General features: G+C 50.8%; 1 protein-coding gene across 2 annotated transcripts in view; it reads left to right on the top strand.

The window, feature by feature from the left end:
• EMILIN2 (elastin microfibril interfacer 2) overlaps positions 1 to 16,326 on the top strand; it is a 74,976-nt gene that overhangs the window by 33,416 nt on the left and 25,234 nt on the right. For both annotated transcript variants that reach the window (XM_075532490.1, XM_075532489.1), the window contains exons 3-4: positions 2,477 to 2,652; positions 8,505 to 10,433. In XM_075532490.1, the coding sequence (XP_075388605.1) occupies positions 2,637 to 2,652; positions 8,505 to 10,433 (1,945 nt within the window). In that variant the 5' untranslated portion in view covers positions 2,477 to 2,636. The remainder of the gene's footprint in view (positions 1 to 2,476; positions 2,653 to 8,504; positions 10,434 to 16,326) is intronic.

Raw genomic sequence — 16,326 nt, forward strand, 5'->3', positions numbered from 1 at the left:
CAGCTCTCCTGTCCACGTGGTCGTTTCCGGCACCTGCCTTCCCAGAGGCGCAAAGGAAACCAGCCCAAGTGTGCGGGAGAGGGAAGGAGAGACTGCCCAATCTAGAAGAAACTTTGTGTCCCCTCTAGCACACGCGCGCGTGCGCGCACACACACACACACACACACACACACGAGAACAGCTCTTGCTTTCCTGTCTAACTTACTGGGCTTGCCCTTCAGTTTTCCTTTAAAAGGGGCCCCACCAGCGTTTCCTAAAAGCCTAAGGCCCCCATCCCACTCCGGACCAATCACATGGGAGCCTCTGATGGGGATGCCCAGGGGTTGATGTGTTTTGCCAGCTCCCTGGACAGACACCCTTGGCTGCTGTTCAAGTCCCCTGGGAAGAACCACCTGGTGAGCTCTTGAAAGGCCCCTGGACGCCCTGGGGAGCGCAGTTCTACTCGCACAAACCCGGGGTCACCACTAGGCAAGAGTTCACTTGAAAGCAAATGGCTGCTGCTCCGCCCCCCCCCGCCCCGCCCACTCCCCCCTCCCTAACAGAGCCCAGCCTGTGAAATACGGTCTCAAAGGATGAGCGGAACCGTGACAGTGGAGAGTGATGAACCCAGCACGCCCGGCAGGCATGGTACCTGTTGGCAAGGCCCTCTGGGGACTCTCGAGGTGCGACCTTAGCATCTGCGCTTTTGCCTGTCATGGTTTTGCCCTCGAGGAAGAAGCCAAGGGCCTGCAGTTACAACTGTCACTTATCATTTCTCCTAGCACTGTCACTCTCTGCTGGCCTCCCCGCGCCCCCCCCCCCCTGCAGCTCCACGCTGGGCAGCCAGCTCCTCACAAGCCAAGCCGCGGTCAGGAGCCCTCAGGAAGGGATACACAGCCCGATTCGATTCTCTTTGGGAGCTGCCCCAAATGCAGGCCAGCTGTTGACAAACGAAGAGGCTCCAGAGAGGGGCTGTGCTGAGCTGGGAAGCAGGAGCTTAAGGCTGCTTATAGACCGCCTGGCCCTCGGACTCTGAGTTGGGTCTCTCTTCTGAGCAGGGCCCCCGGGGGTGGGGTGGGGTGGGGTGGGGAGTTGTACTCTTGCTCACGTCCCCGAGAGTGTGCTGGGGTTGTGGAAGGGCTGTCCGCAGCCCAGACCCAGCGGTTCCTGGGGAACCTTGGAGCAAATCACTCGTCCCTCTTCACAATGTGAATGTGCATTTGGGGTGTGTGGGGCGGTGGATGGTGGAGGGATTGGCTTCACAAATCTATTATTTCCTTTTTCTTATTTGGCTGGATCAAAATGTATACTTCAACTGCCAAATTATAATGACTACAGGAATTTAAAAAACCCCATTCCAATGCAGTTACACTAGAAGATAAAATCTATGATAACATAATGGTTATTAGCAACATTATAGAAACAAGGAGAACTCCTGAGAGCATGCTGGGAAAATAGGATTATTGTGATTCGTGTGGCTGGGCTTCCGATGTTCTCTCACGCCACCATTGCCGTTGGCACAAACACAACCCACTCTTATCTGGACCGGGCCTGGTCCCTGCCCCCTCAAGTGCTCCCGGATGAAGACCTCTCACAGCATGTGTAGAGTCAGAGCAAAGAATACAACAGAAGGAATCCTGAAGGGGAGGCCTGGGAGGTCCCCCAGTGTGGGAAAAGCCACAAAAGGGGCAAGTATTACCTCCAGCCCCCACTTCCAACACCGATTGCCGTTCACCAACCTGGAAGCTCCAGGAACATGTATTTTATTTAATTAAAAAAATGATCCCAATACTGCCACCTAATTCCTGTCGTTAGCAGTGTGGATGGGGCCATATTTCTCAAAAGATCTGGACGCCCACAGCATAAGGTGTAGTCTCCTAAGGCTTGGCGGCCTCTTCCTTGGCCAGTGTTGGTGAAGGAAGTCAGAGAGGAGAGTGTGGACACTGTGGGAGACCAGCGTTTTAGGGACATCAGACTGTAAGACACACAGTAACACACAATCACACAACCCTGAGTTCCACCTGAGAAACTCTCCGCCACATAGAAAATAAGTGTGTGGGTGAATGTGAAGCTCAGTGTGTGTGTGTGTGTGTGTGTGTGTGTGAAAATGTCCACATGAAATGGAATGGCGCTGGCTGCACCCCACGGCGAGGAGAATGACCGTCACAAAACAGTCACGTAGTTAAAAGAGCAGCGTTTGATATAGATCTGACCACAGAACATAAAATAAGCCCCCTCACTAGTGGAGCCATGTCTTCCCCAGCTGTCTGGTTCCCTGGCCTCCAGTAGGGAGCCAGGTGCACGGGCACCTGCAAGAGGGAGGCCCGTGGCCAGGGCCTGTGCTCAGAGCCCCTCCCTGATCTGAGTTCTGCTGGGCTCCAGAACCCATTATTTCCCTCGAGGGCTGCCTGTGGAGAGGAGGCAGGCCCCTGCTCGACCGAGTCCTCTTCATAGAGGTCCACAGCCAATGCCAAAATGCTGCCCTTGTCTTCCGCAGGTATCGCGTGAACTTCAGACCCAGGTATGTCACTAAATACAAGACAGTGACACAATTGGAATGGAGATGCTGCCCCGGGTTTAGAGGAGGAAACTGCCAAGAAGGTCCGAGGAGTCCTGGGAAGACCCCCTATCCTACGCCTGCGCAGCCTCGAAACAGCATGAAGAAAGCTGCAGGTAACTAACGTATGTACAGCTTGTTAGGTAGGGACCATGGAACCTGGATGGTACTGTGGTGCAAACTGCAAGGTCGGTGGTTCAAACCCACCAGTTGCTCCTTTAGAGAAAGATGAGGCTGACTGCTCTAGTAAAGTTTTACCGCCTCAAAACCCTTTGCGGGGATGCTGTAAGTCAGAAGCAACTCGGAGGTGGGAGGTTTATGGCTGGACCTTGGAGTTAGTCCCCGGAGCCCCTAGTAGGTGCAAGCTCTTAGGCTCCTTACTCAGCTAGAGTTAATGGTTTTGCCAACCCAAATGCACCACGGAAGAAATGCCTGGAGATCGACTTTTGAAAATTCCGCCCTGGAAAACTTTACAGAGCACAGTTTTACTCGGATGCATCTGGGCTTGCTGATAGGAATCAGGGTGGTTAGCTATGGGACACCATTATTGCTCCCAGTGCTCCTTCAAAAATAGGACTCATGGTTCCCACCATCGAGTTTCCGAAGGCCCTTGAGTAAACACATCTGTGCCTGCAGGAGACACACGTGGCAGGCAAAGTTCTTTGCCGGAGCAGTAGCAACTGGAAGACACGCTCTTGCAAATAATTGCTTTGTTAGGGCCAGCTTGTGTGGAAGCCAGTGGCTTAGAAGTCAGCCTAGGAAACGCTTGCAGTTTCAGACTTGTGTAACCTGGCCGCCCAGATGCTAGGCAGCTCAAGTGTTGTGATGGTTTGTCTCCTTTCCCATCACTTCCATCTGAATTTACAGGAGTTAAAAGGGGTTTTTTGAAAACTAGGCAACTTTGAATCATTCTCACTCTGTTCTGGATGGGATATTTGTAAAGTAAATCCCGTGTTGAGAGCATCCATTCAGGCTGGTCTTAATTGTGTTTCTAAAACCTATTTTTGAAGTGAAACAAGACCAACACAATGAGTAGCTAAGGAAGCAAGTAGAGTTCTTACCCACCACACACACCTCTGCTTTTAAATGTAGCATGGAACCCTGGTGGTGTGGTGGTTACACAGTGGGCTGCGATCTGCATGGTCGGCAGTTCGAAACCGCCAGCAGCTCCTTGGGAGAAAGACTGGGCCTTCTATTCCCGTAGACAGTTACAGAAACCCACAGGGTCAGCATCGATTGGTTGGCAGTGAGAGGATTTATCAAAGGCGTTACTTTTCTGAATATGAACATTTTAGCTTTTTGCTTTCATCTTCTTTCTTTTCTCTTTGTAAACAGCCACAGTAAATACAGCCTAGACTTAAAAAATAACAATAAAATGAAATGAGTTGTTTAATGGGTCTTTAGATGACTGTAGTTCCCATGAGATATTTACTTCAATTTAGAAATTGATAGTGTTTCCTAACCTAGTCTACAAAATAGAATTCAGAATACTTTTTACAATTTAAAAGTAATGCCTACAGTCGGAGAAGTTTGTAAAATGTAGGAGAATTTGTTTTGCATTTAAAAGACAAACCTTAGACAAGTTATACAATAAATCAAATAAGTTCTACAGGTTGGTGTGAGGTGTGGCAGTCACTTCCGGTGCATCGTGAGCCCATGTCGAACAGAGCGAAACACTGCTCGGTCCGGCACCACGCTCACAACTGTTGTTAGGTTTGGGCCCGTCGTTGCAGACAGTGTCCATCCACCTCACTGAGGGTCTTCCTGTTCACCGACCCTCTACTTTGGGAAGGACTGGCCTCTCTTGACCCCATGTCCAAAGTTCCTGAGGCTCAGCCCCACCATCCTCACTGCTAAGGGGCACACTGGTTATGCTTCTGTCCTACCCACGGCCATCAAGTTGAGTCCCACTCCTAACAACCCTACAGGACAGTGTAGAGCTGCCCCCTTTGGGTTTCTGAGACTGTCACTCTTTATAGGAGTGAAAAGATTCATTTTCTCTCCCTCAGAGGGGCCGGTGGCATCAAACTGCTGACCTTGCAGTTAGCAGTCCTATAGGTAGCCCACTACACCACCAGGGCTCCTCAGTGGGTTGTGTTGGCGCCTATTAGCTTATGAGAATCATTGGGGAAAGTGGGTGCCCGGGTGGCACAATTGGTTACACGCTGGGCTGCCAGCCACAGGTCAGCAGTGTGAATACACCAGTCGCTTTACAGGTCAAAGAAGGAGATTCTGGATCTCGTAGAGATTGACAGCTTTGGAAACCCGAGGGAACAGCTCTCCTCTTCCCGTTGGGGTCCCTGAGTCAGATTGACTGGAAAGCACTGGGGGGTATCAATCGGTGGTGCTTTGCCACTAATCCAATGTTGGAGGTCAGAACTCACCCAGCTGCACCCAGGAAGCAATGCCTGGTGGTCTGCTTCTGTAAACGTTTGCTGTTGTTACGTGTTGGTCAGTTCTGACCACAGCGACCTTCAACATAGCAGGATGAACCACTGCCCGGTCCTGCGCCATCTTCCCAATGGCTCCCGTGCCTGAGCCCATTGCTGCAGCCACTGTGCCCGTCCATCTCATCGAGGACCATCTGTCCTCTGTTCTCTCTGTCCCTCCAATGGACCAAGCAGGATGCCCTTCTCCAGAGACTGGTCTCTCCCGACAACATGTCCAAAGTATGTCAGTTAATGTCTCATCATCCTTGTCATTCAGAAGCACTCTGGGCCGACTTCTTCCAAGATACATCCGCCTGTCTTTTGGGCAGTACTTTTACCAGTCTTCTCCAGCTTCCCAATGAAAGTGCATCGGTTCTTCTTCTGTCTTCCTTAGTCAATGCCCAACTTTCCCAGGCAGGTGACTTGCTTGGGTCAATTGCACCACCTTGGTCCTCAAAGTGGCCTCCTTGTAAAGGTTACTGCCAAGAAAATCCTAAGGGGCTCCGTCCCACACTCTGCAGCCCGGCGTGGCCACGGGTTGATGTTGATTTCACGGTAATGAAATTCTCCATCCCCACAAGTACTTCTCCCCATTTTTCACTCCCCAGAAGTAGTGACTTTAAACCTTTCAGATCTTTTGAAATTCACTTCCGTTTTGGAAGTTGAAGGTTTTACCCTTTTAGCTACTCCTCAACATGCTGCTCCTAGATTCCACCCTTCCTCTGCAGTTTACATCATCCTTTTACTGATAGTATTCAGTGTTTACATTGTAAAAACTGTGCAGTTGAAGTTTACAGCTGAGCTAGCCTATTAATACTGTTCCTTTTCTACATAGCTTTAAACATTTTTTTCCCCAAAGAGTTAATAACCTTTTCCTTCACTTTTTTTCTCTGTGTTTGTGTTGCTATTGACCTTGATCCTCCTCAGGCAATCTACATGTGTTGCCCTGTAGTCCAGACACATCAGATTCATCTTCCTGGAGAAATCTCTCCCAGAACCTTCCCATAAACCCGAGCTGAGCTGGTCAGGCCTTCTGCTTTGGTTCATGTCTGCCATCCTGGGATACAAGCTGGCCTTTCTCCTATTTGATTCTGTTTCTGGTAACAATTCCACCCCCACCCCCCAGCCCCCACCCCCACCCAGCCCCCAACCCCCACCCCAGCACATTCTTTCTCAGTTTACGCTGGTGTTCTGGTAGATCTCATCTTCCAGCGGCTTAACTTCTTGAGAAGATGTCATGAAAGGAAGACATAAGCTTTTTCTTTTCCCCTTTTCAATATTTTATAGTCTGGAAATATTTTCAAAATTCTAGGTTGGAAATAACTTTTCCTTCAGGATTTCGAAAGCATGGTTTAGTGTCTCCTCGATGCCGAGCTGCCACTGGCAAAGTGCACAACCCTTCTGAGTCCCGGCCCGTGTGTCCCCGTTGTCGTCTTTCAATCCTTCCTTTTAGTGAGCTTTCTGGAGGCAGGGAAAGGAAATGTTTATCCTCGGCCCACTGTCATTCTAAAGAACATGCCGCTTCTAGAACTTGGGTTTGTGCTTAATAATCTATTATGAAAGGTTCCATGCCATTCTATAATGTCATTTAATATGGAGCCCTTGGCGCTTTCAATTAAGCCTCGGACTACTAACCTTAGGGTTGGCAGTTCAAACCCACCAGCTTCACTGTGGGAGAAAGAGGAAGCTTATCTGCTCCCATACAGATTACAGCCGCAGAAACCCTATAAGGAGTCACTGAGTCAGAGAAAGAGGAGGCTTTTGATCCTGTAAAGAGTTACAGTCTCAGAAACGCAAAGGCCAGTCCCACAGGGTCACGGTGGGCTTCAGATAGAATGAGTGCTTGAACACGCTGCAGTTTCAACAGTCCTATGCTAACAGGCACTTGGCCTGTGTACAATCCTTCACTATTATAAATAATATTCTAATAAAGAGCTTCCTGATAGTATTTTTTTGCCTTCTTCCATATCAGGAAGGAGCCCTGGTGTCACGGAGGGTTATTCATTGGGTTGGCAGCTGTGGGGTCAGCAGTTTAAACCCAGCACACACTTCTGTGGAAACAGGCGAGACTGCTTCGGTACAGACGCACAGCCTCAGAAACCCGCGGGGCAGTTCAGCTCTGTCCTCCAGGGCGGCGAAGGCTCAGAATGCCCTCGATGGCCGCGACTTTGGGTTTGCGAGTGGGTTCCGAGAGAAGCATTTACCTCTGTGCCTGATTGCCTCCCCCTCGCTCTTACTGCCCTTAGCTTTTGTTTCCCTTTGTCCAGATTAATGTGCTATTTGTGTATGATCCAGCATCTGTTTCCTTCTTCTAGCTTCTTGAGCTAGAATAGCTTCTCAGGAGGCAAATGGGATATTATTTATAGTTTTCTGGGGGGAAAGGATGGTATTGGGGGTCTGGACCTCTGAATTTCAGCTTGGGTTTTGCCACTAAGTTGACGTTAGCTGTGGTTATGATCTTGTGCAAAAAGAGGAGGAATGAATATTTGGCACCAATGCTTGTCTAGTCTTCGCCATCATGCAGCTGTGGATTTCAGTGCATTCTGATCTATTTTGTGTTGGACTTTTCTACGTTACACGACTCATCTCCGTACAGTCTTCAGACCAGTCAGCGTTGACCCCTGGTCTGTGTTCTTATATGCCTCTAAGTTCAGGGTTTGCTGGTTAGTCTCCTAATGCTGTAGATTTCAGTAACTTCCTTTGTGTTTCTGTATTTTTTATATCTATCCACTTATTTTCATTTATTATTATCATTTTTAGAACATACTTTCTTTTCTTTAAGACGGCTTTCTTGGGGGCCTATTTCTCAAAGTAGTGTTATAAAAAAGTGATTGTGTTTTCTATACGTATTAATGTACACGTACCCTATGTAGGGATATATATGGCTCTGGTCAGGGCGACACTGGCAAAGCCAGTTGCTTTATCTCTCCTTTGCTTTTAGTTTTCCAACTGCATACGAAGGCTAGACAACGACGGAGGCTTTTTAAAGCCTAGAGAAGCTAATCGAAGCTAACGATAACATCCAGGAGTTGCTTCAAGGATAGCTTGCTGCTCATAGGATATCATGTCATCAACAGTTAATGGGTGGACCTGCTACCGTGGCAACCTGTGGTTTTACAGTGTTCAGTCAACCAGTGGGGTGGGGCTGCATTTCACCAGTGTGGGGAGCGTTGCGTGCACATGATAAAGCAGAAAAAGCATGTTTCCTTTTAGGGAGAAAGGAGCCGTTGAGTATCTCCTATGTGTTCTGTACAGTCGCTTAGCAGCCCTAAGAGGGAAGTTAGACTTCCATTTTACACAGGAGGGAATTGGAGACCACAGAGTTAATGAACTTGCTCCAGAGTAGACAACAAACAGAGCTGGAATGAAAGCGGAGGTCTGTTTGACTCTAAATCCCACACCGTCTTCCGCTTGAACACGATCATTATGGGCAATTAGGTGATAGGAGCCCCAGTGAAGAGTAGTCTGTCCTCATTATTGTCTTTGCAGAAACTAAAGGAAGAGAATGTAAATTCTGTCCAATTCTTTCTTTCCAACAGATAATGAGCCAGAACAAATCCCAGGGCCAAAGAAGACTTTGCTGCCAGCTCATGCAGCAGAGCCAAGTGGGGCAGTAGATCCGAAACAAGGGCCTCAAGAACTTCAGGAGAAGAAGATCCAGGCGCTTGAGGAGAAGGTCCTCCGGCTCACCAGGACCGTCCTTGACCTTCAGTCTTCTCTTGCTGGCGTCAACGAAAACCTCAAACATGCCACCCAAGACGATGCCAGTAAGACGCTGGCTCCGTGGCTCAGCACCTCGCACCCGCCGCCGGCACCGGACGGTCCCGCTGATGGAGCCCCAGAAACAGGTCAGCTTCCCGACATCAGCAACAACAAGGAGTCTGGCATGAAGGACATCAAGTCCGAACTGGCCGAAGTCAAAGATGTCCTGAAGACCAAGAGTGACAAGCTGGAAGAGCTGGATGGCAAAGTGAAGGGCTACGAAGGGCAGCTCAAACAGCTCCAAGAGGCTGCTCAAGGCCCGACGGTGACCATGACGACCAACGAACTATACCAAGCCTACGTGGACAGTAAGCTCGATGCCCTGCGGGAGGAGCTCATAGAGGGAATGGACCGAAAGTTCGCCGACTTGAAGAACACGTGCGAGTACAAGCTGGTTGGTCTCCAGCAACAGTGCGACGACTATGGGAGCAGCTACCTGGGGGTTATCGAGCTCATGGCCGAGAAGGAAACAAACTTGAGAAAAGAGATAAACGAGCTCCGAGCTCAGCTCCAGAATCCTTCAGTGCAGACAGACTGCTGCGGGCGAGAAAGGAACGAGGACTTCGGTCAGCAGCTCGAGACGCTGAACCAGAAAATTGAAAGAGTTGCGGAAGCCACCAGAATGCTGAACGGGCGACTGGACAACGAGTTTGATCACCTCACCGGGCCAGAGCCAGAGGTGGATTTTGATGCAAGATGGAACGAGCTGGACGCACGGATCAACGTGACAGAGAAGAACGCGGAAGAGCACTGCTTTTACATTGAGGAAACCCTTCGGGGTGCCATTAATGGAGAAGTAGATGAGCTGAGACAGTTTCTTGACCACAAAATACAGTCCCTGGAAGACCGGCTGGGTAGCGTCCTCCTGGACATTGCCAATAACACGGATTCGGAATTCGCCCCCTTGGGCTCCGCCCTCCCAGGGGTGCTGGGGTCAGGGAATGAGCAGGTGATGACGGGGTTAAAGCACTTGGAGGACAAAGTTCAAGTTCTTGAGGATATCTGCCTGCAGAACTTCCCAGGGGAACCTCGCGGGATAGAGGATGCTTTACCAGCTGGGGAAGATGACCCCAGGGGTGACAGATCAAGGCTTTTGAAATCTGTCAACGACACACTGCACAGGAGGTTCCAGGAGACTGAGCGCAGTGTCCAGAAGCTCCAGCAGGATTTTGGGTTCCTTTTTGCTCAACTCAACCACACACAAAATGATGTGAATCTTCTTCAGAGTGACATGAGCAGTTGTAGAGAAGGGAAAACCCCCGAAGGGGGTGGCTTAGCGAAGGGGCCTGAGTCAAAGAGGACAGGTGAGAGTCTCCCGTCCCCCCAGGGCCCCCCGGCGCCCTGCTGCAGCCAACTGGCCGAGAGGGTGCAGGACCTGCAGCGCCAGGTCCTTGCTGGCCTGGACGCGTGTAGAGAACACACACAGGGGGTCCAGACGGACGTCTCCACGATTGAGGGCAGGGTGTCTCAGATGGAGAAAACGTGTAACAAACTGGACTCGATCTCAGGAAGTCTGCACAGGATCAAGGAAGGTCTCAACAAACACGTGAGTAGCCTGTGGAGCTGCGTGAGGCAGATGAATGGGACCCTCCGCGCACATTCCAGAGACATTTCTGGCCTGAAGAATTCCGTCCAGCAGTTCTACAGCCACGTTTTCCAGATTTCCACTGACCTGCAAGATCTGGTCAAATTCCAACCATCCGCAAGTAAGTAGACCTTCCCAGTTCCATTGCTTGTATTTGTTTCCAGCACGTGAGCATGTTCACCTAGGTTTCGGGTGGTTTGCGGAATTCACTGAACTGCATCAGGGTGTCTAAGGTGTGGTCCATGGATCGTGCCAGTTTGGGAATCGTTGCTGGGAAGCAAGGTGACCGATATAGACACTGAAAGTGAGCATTTAGAAACTTTTCAACATAATGTGGGAGTCATTGGGTGTGCAAATAGTTAATGGGCTCAGCTGTTAAGGTTCTGGTTCAAGTCCACCCAAAGGTGCTCAGAAGCAAGTCCTTGTGACCTACTTTCTTTCTAAGCCGTCAGCTGTTACAACCCCCTGAGGTCTCTGGGAGTTGGGCTCTGAGTCAGCTGCTTTCACAAGACTTTATATCCGTGAGCCTCTGGGCACAGGCTCTGTGTGTTCTACAAAAGCACTAGTCTACAGCTTTTGAGAAACGCTGGTCCTGGAAGGCACACAGACTGAAAACTCCTGCTCTATCGCATCTGCTTCGAGTTCGGGTCCAAGTTTTGGCCTAACGAATTGAGGCCACGGGTAGTGTTGTCTCTTCTACTGGGGAGCTTATCCGTGCACTTCTCCCTGTGCCTCACCCGGTTTTGCTTGTATGATTTGTCACTGGCTTCATGGTCGTCTTTGGGCCACCTCCTATTCCCTGAGGTGTAGGGCGCAGCCGATGGCGGGGTGATTGTCGTCTGAGTCTTTCCCAAAGACACGGAGTGAAGAACAGTCGCCCTCCAAGTGGCGTCTGACTTAGGACAAACACAGATTTGTCCGAGAAGACCTGTGCTCCGTGGGGTTTTCAGTGGTTGATTTTTCAGAAGCTAATCACCAGTTCTTTTTCTCCGGCACCGCTGGGTGGACTTGAACCTCTAACCTTTCCAGTGGCAGCTGAGTGTAGTAACCATTTGCATCACACGGGCACTCCCAGGCACAGACAGGGCCATGGATAAGGGCCGTTTAAAGCTTCATAATGCTCACGTCCAAGAAACGTATCCATCGTGCTCCAAGTCATGCTTTCTGTGCATTTGAAATTCAAATATTTTCGGAATGAAGGGATGAACAGGTGCTTTATACTTTTGAATCATATGCTCAGTCATATTGATGGCTTTGTGACTTGAGGGTAAATACATCCGCTGTGAAGGACAGAACTTTGTTTGTACCAGATTCTTACTTATCCTCAAAATGAAGAGAGCCCTTTCCAGCTGCAAGCGGGGGTTGAGGGGAACAAGAAGGGGGATTAGATCTATTGAGTGTTTTCTACTTGTCAAGCCCCCCGGGTTGTCGTGCTTGGCTGCTCACAGACTGCAAGGAGACGGTCAGTCCATCCACAGGTGTCCACATTGGGGACACCTGGTCTCTGCCCCCTCCCCCCAGCAGCCTCGTAGAGAGGGCACAGTGTGCCCCGGAGGGCAGAGTATCTATGGTCACATGGCTGATAGACAGGGGGCTGGAGCTGCGAGGGGGCCCAGGCCGCTCTGTGCCTTTCACTCCAGCATCCATTTCTTGGTGGCTGCCAGATTTGAAGTCTGCCAGAGTGGAACACACACTTCTTTAGGCCACAAGGAAGTGTCTCCAGTGGGCCATGTGCCCCAAAGGAAGCCGTTTCTGATCTTCCCTCTCCTGGCATTCTTGTCCTCTGCCTCCTGTATCGCTTCTTCCACTTAACTCAGCACTCATGACAAGTTGAGCGGAGAAGCCCTACGAGCCCATCGGATTTTAAACGCAGGTCCTTACTGAGACATAAAACCCAAGGCCACGTCTGTGTGAGAAACAGACATCTCGTGGGCTGACTGGGGAGGTCTGGGTCATGTGCCAACCCTCCGGATGGGTGCCTGGGGTCATGACAGTCTGGTGGGAAGCGCTCTGGATGTCCCTGGAGCCCAGGACTGATCTTGCTGAGCAGGAATTGCCCAGGCTGAGCAGGAACTGGCATCTGACCTCCACCACACTATTTATAACCCTCCCCGCCCTTCCGGGGACGCTCCACTCTATCTCCGGAATGTGTGTAAGGTCACAAGACATAGCCCGGTTATCTTTTGTGGGGTTGTGCTTTCTAACAAGGGACAGAACCAGCTAGTTCCAGTTCGCAGCTCCCAGGCAGGGGGAGAAGCTGTGGGAACTCTCTTGTCTCTCTTCTTCCGTGGGAAGTGGAGGTGAATGCGTGAAGAGAATGTGGCTCCCAAAGGATTATCCTTGGGGAATGAACTCATTGCGAGGGTGGAATGATTGGCACTCTCAGGGCGCTTCCCATCCTTGCCCAGCATCTGGGGATCCGAGTGTCAGCGACAGGCGTGCATCCTGAGTTAAGGTCACACGTAGGCCAGTCAAACATCCACGGAATAGTCACTGAACACCTAGTCTCGGTGAGGCTCTGTGGCGCGCGGACCGTAGCCTCTGAGAGTTGCAATCACAGTCGGAAAGAGACACGGGCCTTGCCCAGCGAGAGGGTCAGAGTGTGTGAGCATCCAGTGAGCGATCTCCTTCCACGCCGGCAGTGTGGGGGTCATCGGCTGCGTGTGTGTCTGGGTGGGATCCGTGTCCCACTGCAGACACACAGCAAACCACGGGCTGGCCGTGCAAAGGGGGCTGTCCACGTGCATGGGGCGCACGAAGTCCCCGGCCTGCTGAAGATAGCAGGGAGGCGTCTCAGGACTTACCCCTCAGGGTTGAGAGGCTGGAGGGCAGCTGGGGTATAGGTCGTGAGGAGAAGTGATGAGGAAGCTTCTGGAAGGAGATTGGGGTGGAGCTGAGAATGGAAGGATTTGGTAAAGCAGGAGGGGAAAGCATTTCTAGTGAGGAGCTGACATAATTGGAGAGGCCACTTATGGCTCTGCCATGACTTTCCCCCAGTTGGGCCGCCTTAAAGCAACCGCGAGTGACTACTTCTGAGTCTCCTGTGGGTCAGGAGTCAAGTCGGGTGTGGTGGGCAGTTCTGCTTCTTCTGGCATGGACTTGAGTCACCCTCTTGGCTACGGTCAGCGGCCCTGGCCTGGGCTGGGTGATCCAGCAAGACTTCCGTCGCAGGTCTGGTGCCCTGATCTCTCTCTGTCTCTCTCTCTGGCAGCCTTGGGATAAGAACACCTACAGGGACAGTGGAAAAGAGTGGGACTCCAAGTGGAAATCCAATCCAATCCATGTAGGCGATGATGGTGCCGCTGTTCAGTGCCATCAAGTCCATTCGGACTCATGTCCCCCCACCCCCACCCCACATCCAGTTGAATGGCCCTGTAGGGTTTTCAAGGCTGTGACCTTTTGGAATCAGATTGCCAGGCCTGTCTTCCAAGTCACTGCTGGGTGAGTTGACCTGCCAACTCTCTGGCTCGCAGCTGAGCGCTAACTTGCTTGAACTGCCCATGGGGTTATCCCCTTTCTCTAGCACCAGCGCAGTTGAAGGAGCTCCGTTCCAATTCAGTTGCACACAAGACCCAGATCAGATCTCAGTGAATGGGCACAGTCCTCCAGAGGCATCTGTCCAAGGCTCAGATGCCAGCCAGAAGTTTGGGGGTTCCCACCCTAGCCCCACTTCTGATCTGCTAGCTACAAATCTGTGGCTTCCCTCTACCCTCCCTCCCCAGGATGTATATTTGGGGGTCTCTAGGACCCTTTGCACGTCTTTTAGCTAAAAACTCAAGGGTTTTTAGCTAAGACTCTTAGGAAACCAGCTCAAGTTTCCCTACCCCTTTCACTTCTAACCTGCTGACGCCCACAACTCCCCTAGGCGCCATGATTCACTGCAGTGACTCACAGAAAATGTTATCCGTAACATTACAGTTTTATTATAGCTTAAAGGAAGAAAAGCAGAGGATTTCCGGTGCAGAGCATTCATTTCACAAAAGGGATGTGCTGCTTTCTCGTGGGCATCCATGCCTTCTCTCCACGGCTTCATTGGGACCTACTTAAGTAGCCAAGAGAGAGCGATGAGGCTTTCTACGCCTGTAAACAGTTAAAGGCCCACTCTTCCCGTCTCTGGTGCTCCGGGAACACCAGGTATTGGTATAGACATAGCCAAGTCCAAGAACCGCTCCACACACAAAGAATCCCAAAATTGGCACAGAAATGGCATCTAGAAATCCTGACCACAACTATATGAATTTCTTAAGTGGGTGGACCCCAAGTTCCTGATGCACTTTGTCAGGAAGCACAAGAAGGGCCTGAAGAAAACGTAGGTCAGCAACACCAAGGCCAAGGAGGCTCATGCCGAGGTGATCAAGGCTCTTGTGAAGCCCAAAGAGCTCCAGGCTAAGGTCCCAATGGGTGTCAACCACAGGCTTGACCGTTTGGTCTACATTGCCCACCCCTAGCTTGGCCAGTGGGCTGGGCACATATTGCCAAGGGTCCTAGGCTCTGCCGGCCCAAGGCCAAGGCACAAAGCTAAGCTGACGCTCCAGCCAAGGCCTTGACTCCAGTTCAAGCTCTCAAAGGTGCCCAGGCTCCCACAAAACAGGGTTCTCCATCTGAGGACAAGAGGGACTAGTGTGAGTCATGGGCTGCCATCTGCCGGGAGCTGGGGTCCTCCTAGGCTATTAGGACAGGCAAAGACAATTGGACATCCCCTTACAGAGGGGTCACAGGAAGAGATGAGCCAGTCAGGGTGCAGTCTAGCATGGATGAAACATACAACTTTCCTCGAGTTCTTTAATGCTCCTCCTCCACTATCATGACCCAGTTCTACCTTAAAAATCTGGCTAGATCAGAGCATGTACACTGGTACAGATAAGAGCTCACAACACAGGGAATCCCGGACAGATAACCCCCTTGGGACCAATAATGAGAGTAGAAATACCAGGAGGGTAAGGGGAAGGTCATGGGAAAAAGGAGGTACCGATCACAGTGATTGACATATAACCCCTCCCTGGGGGATAGACAACAGAAAAGTGGGTGAATGGAGACAGTGGTCAGTGTAAGACATGAAAAAATATATATAAATTATTGAGGGTTCACGAGGGAGGGAGGGTGGGGGAGGGGAGGAAATGAGCTGATACCAAGGGCTCAAGTAGAAAGAAAATGTTTTGAGAATGATGATGGCAACATATGTACCAATGTGCTTGACACAATGGATGCATGGATGGATTCTGAGAAGCATTATCAGAGTCCCCAATAAAATGATTTAAAAATAAATAAGATGGGCCAAAAAAAAAAAAAAAGAGTTAAAGGCTCAGAAACCCACAGGGGCAATTCTACCCTGCCCAAGAGGGTGACTATGAGTCAACATCGACTCGATGGCAGCGAATTTGGTTTTTTTGGTTTGAGTTCATTGAAAGAATCAGCTGAGATGTTCGGCCCGAATAAACGTTCAGGTGAGGTCTTGGGGCTGTATCAAAGACACTGCTATCACTGGGGAGGTTTCTAAGTTTTACAGGTTCTCTCTCAGGAACCAAAGACAACGATTACAATCTTTGGGGGCAGTTAATTTACATCCCCGCCTCTGAAAGACTAGGTGAAGAACCGACAGCCAGGTCTGCCGTGTGCCATTGGCCAGAGCCACTCACCTGGTGCAGGGGAGCGTGCCCTGCGTGTGCAGGTAGCTGGTGTTAGTCACCTCTGACCACAGTCAGCAAGAGGGAATGGGTGATGTGGGCGGGAGCCAGGACGGGATTCCGGACCAGCGACTCCAGCCTGGTGTTTCTCCTGGGCTCCTTACTCTGTGCACCGATCCCTGTTCTTTTCTTCAAACGCCTCCCTCTGGAGCCCGAGTTACCCCAGAGGCTGCCAGAACCCGGGGCTTCAGCAGATGCTCGGCAGCGCCAAGACTCTCCCTCGTTAACATTAACTGAGCTGAAAATCACATAGCAGAAAATGAACCCCGGAGAGCCGGGTTTAACACATTCACGTGGTGTGCAGCCCCCTTTGTCTGGTCCTCAGGCACC

This window comes from Tenrec ecaudatus, chromosome 15 (genome assembly GCF_050624435.1).
Source record: "Tenrec ecaudatus isolate mTenEca1 chromosome 15, mTenEca1.hap1, whole genome shotgun sequence".
NCBI classification, from domain to species: Eukaryota; Metazoa; Chordata; class Mammalia; order Afrosoricida; family Tenrecidae; genus Tenrec; species Tenrec ecaudatus.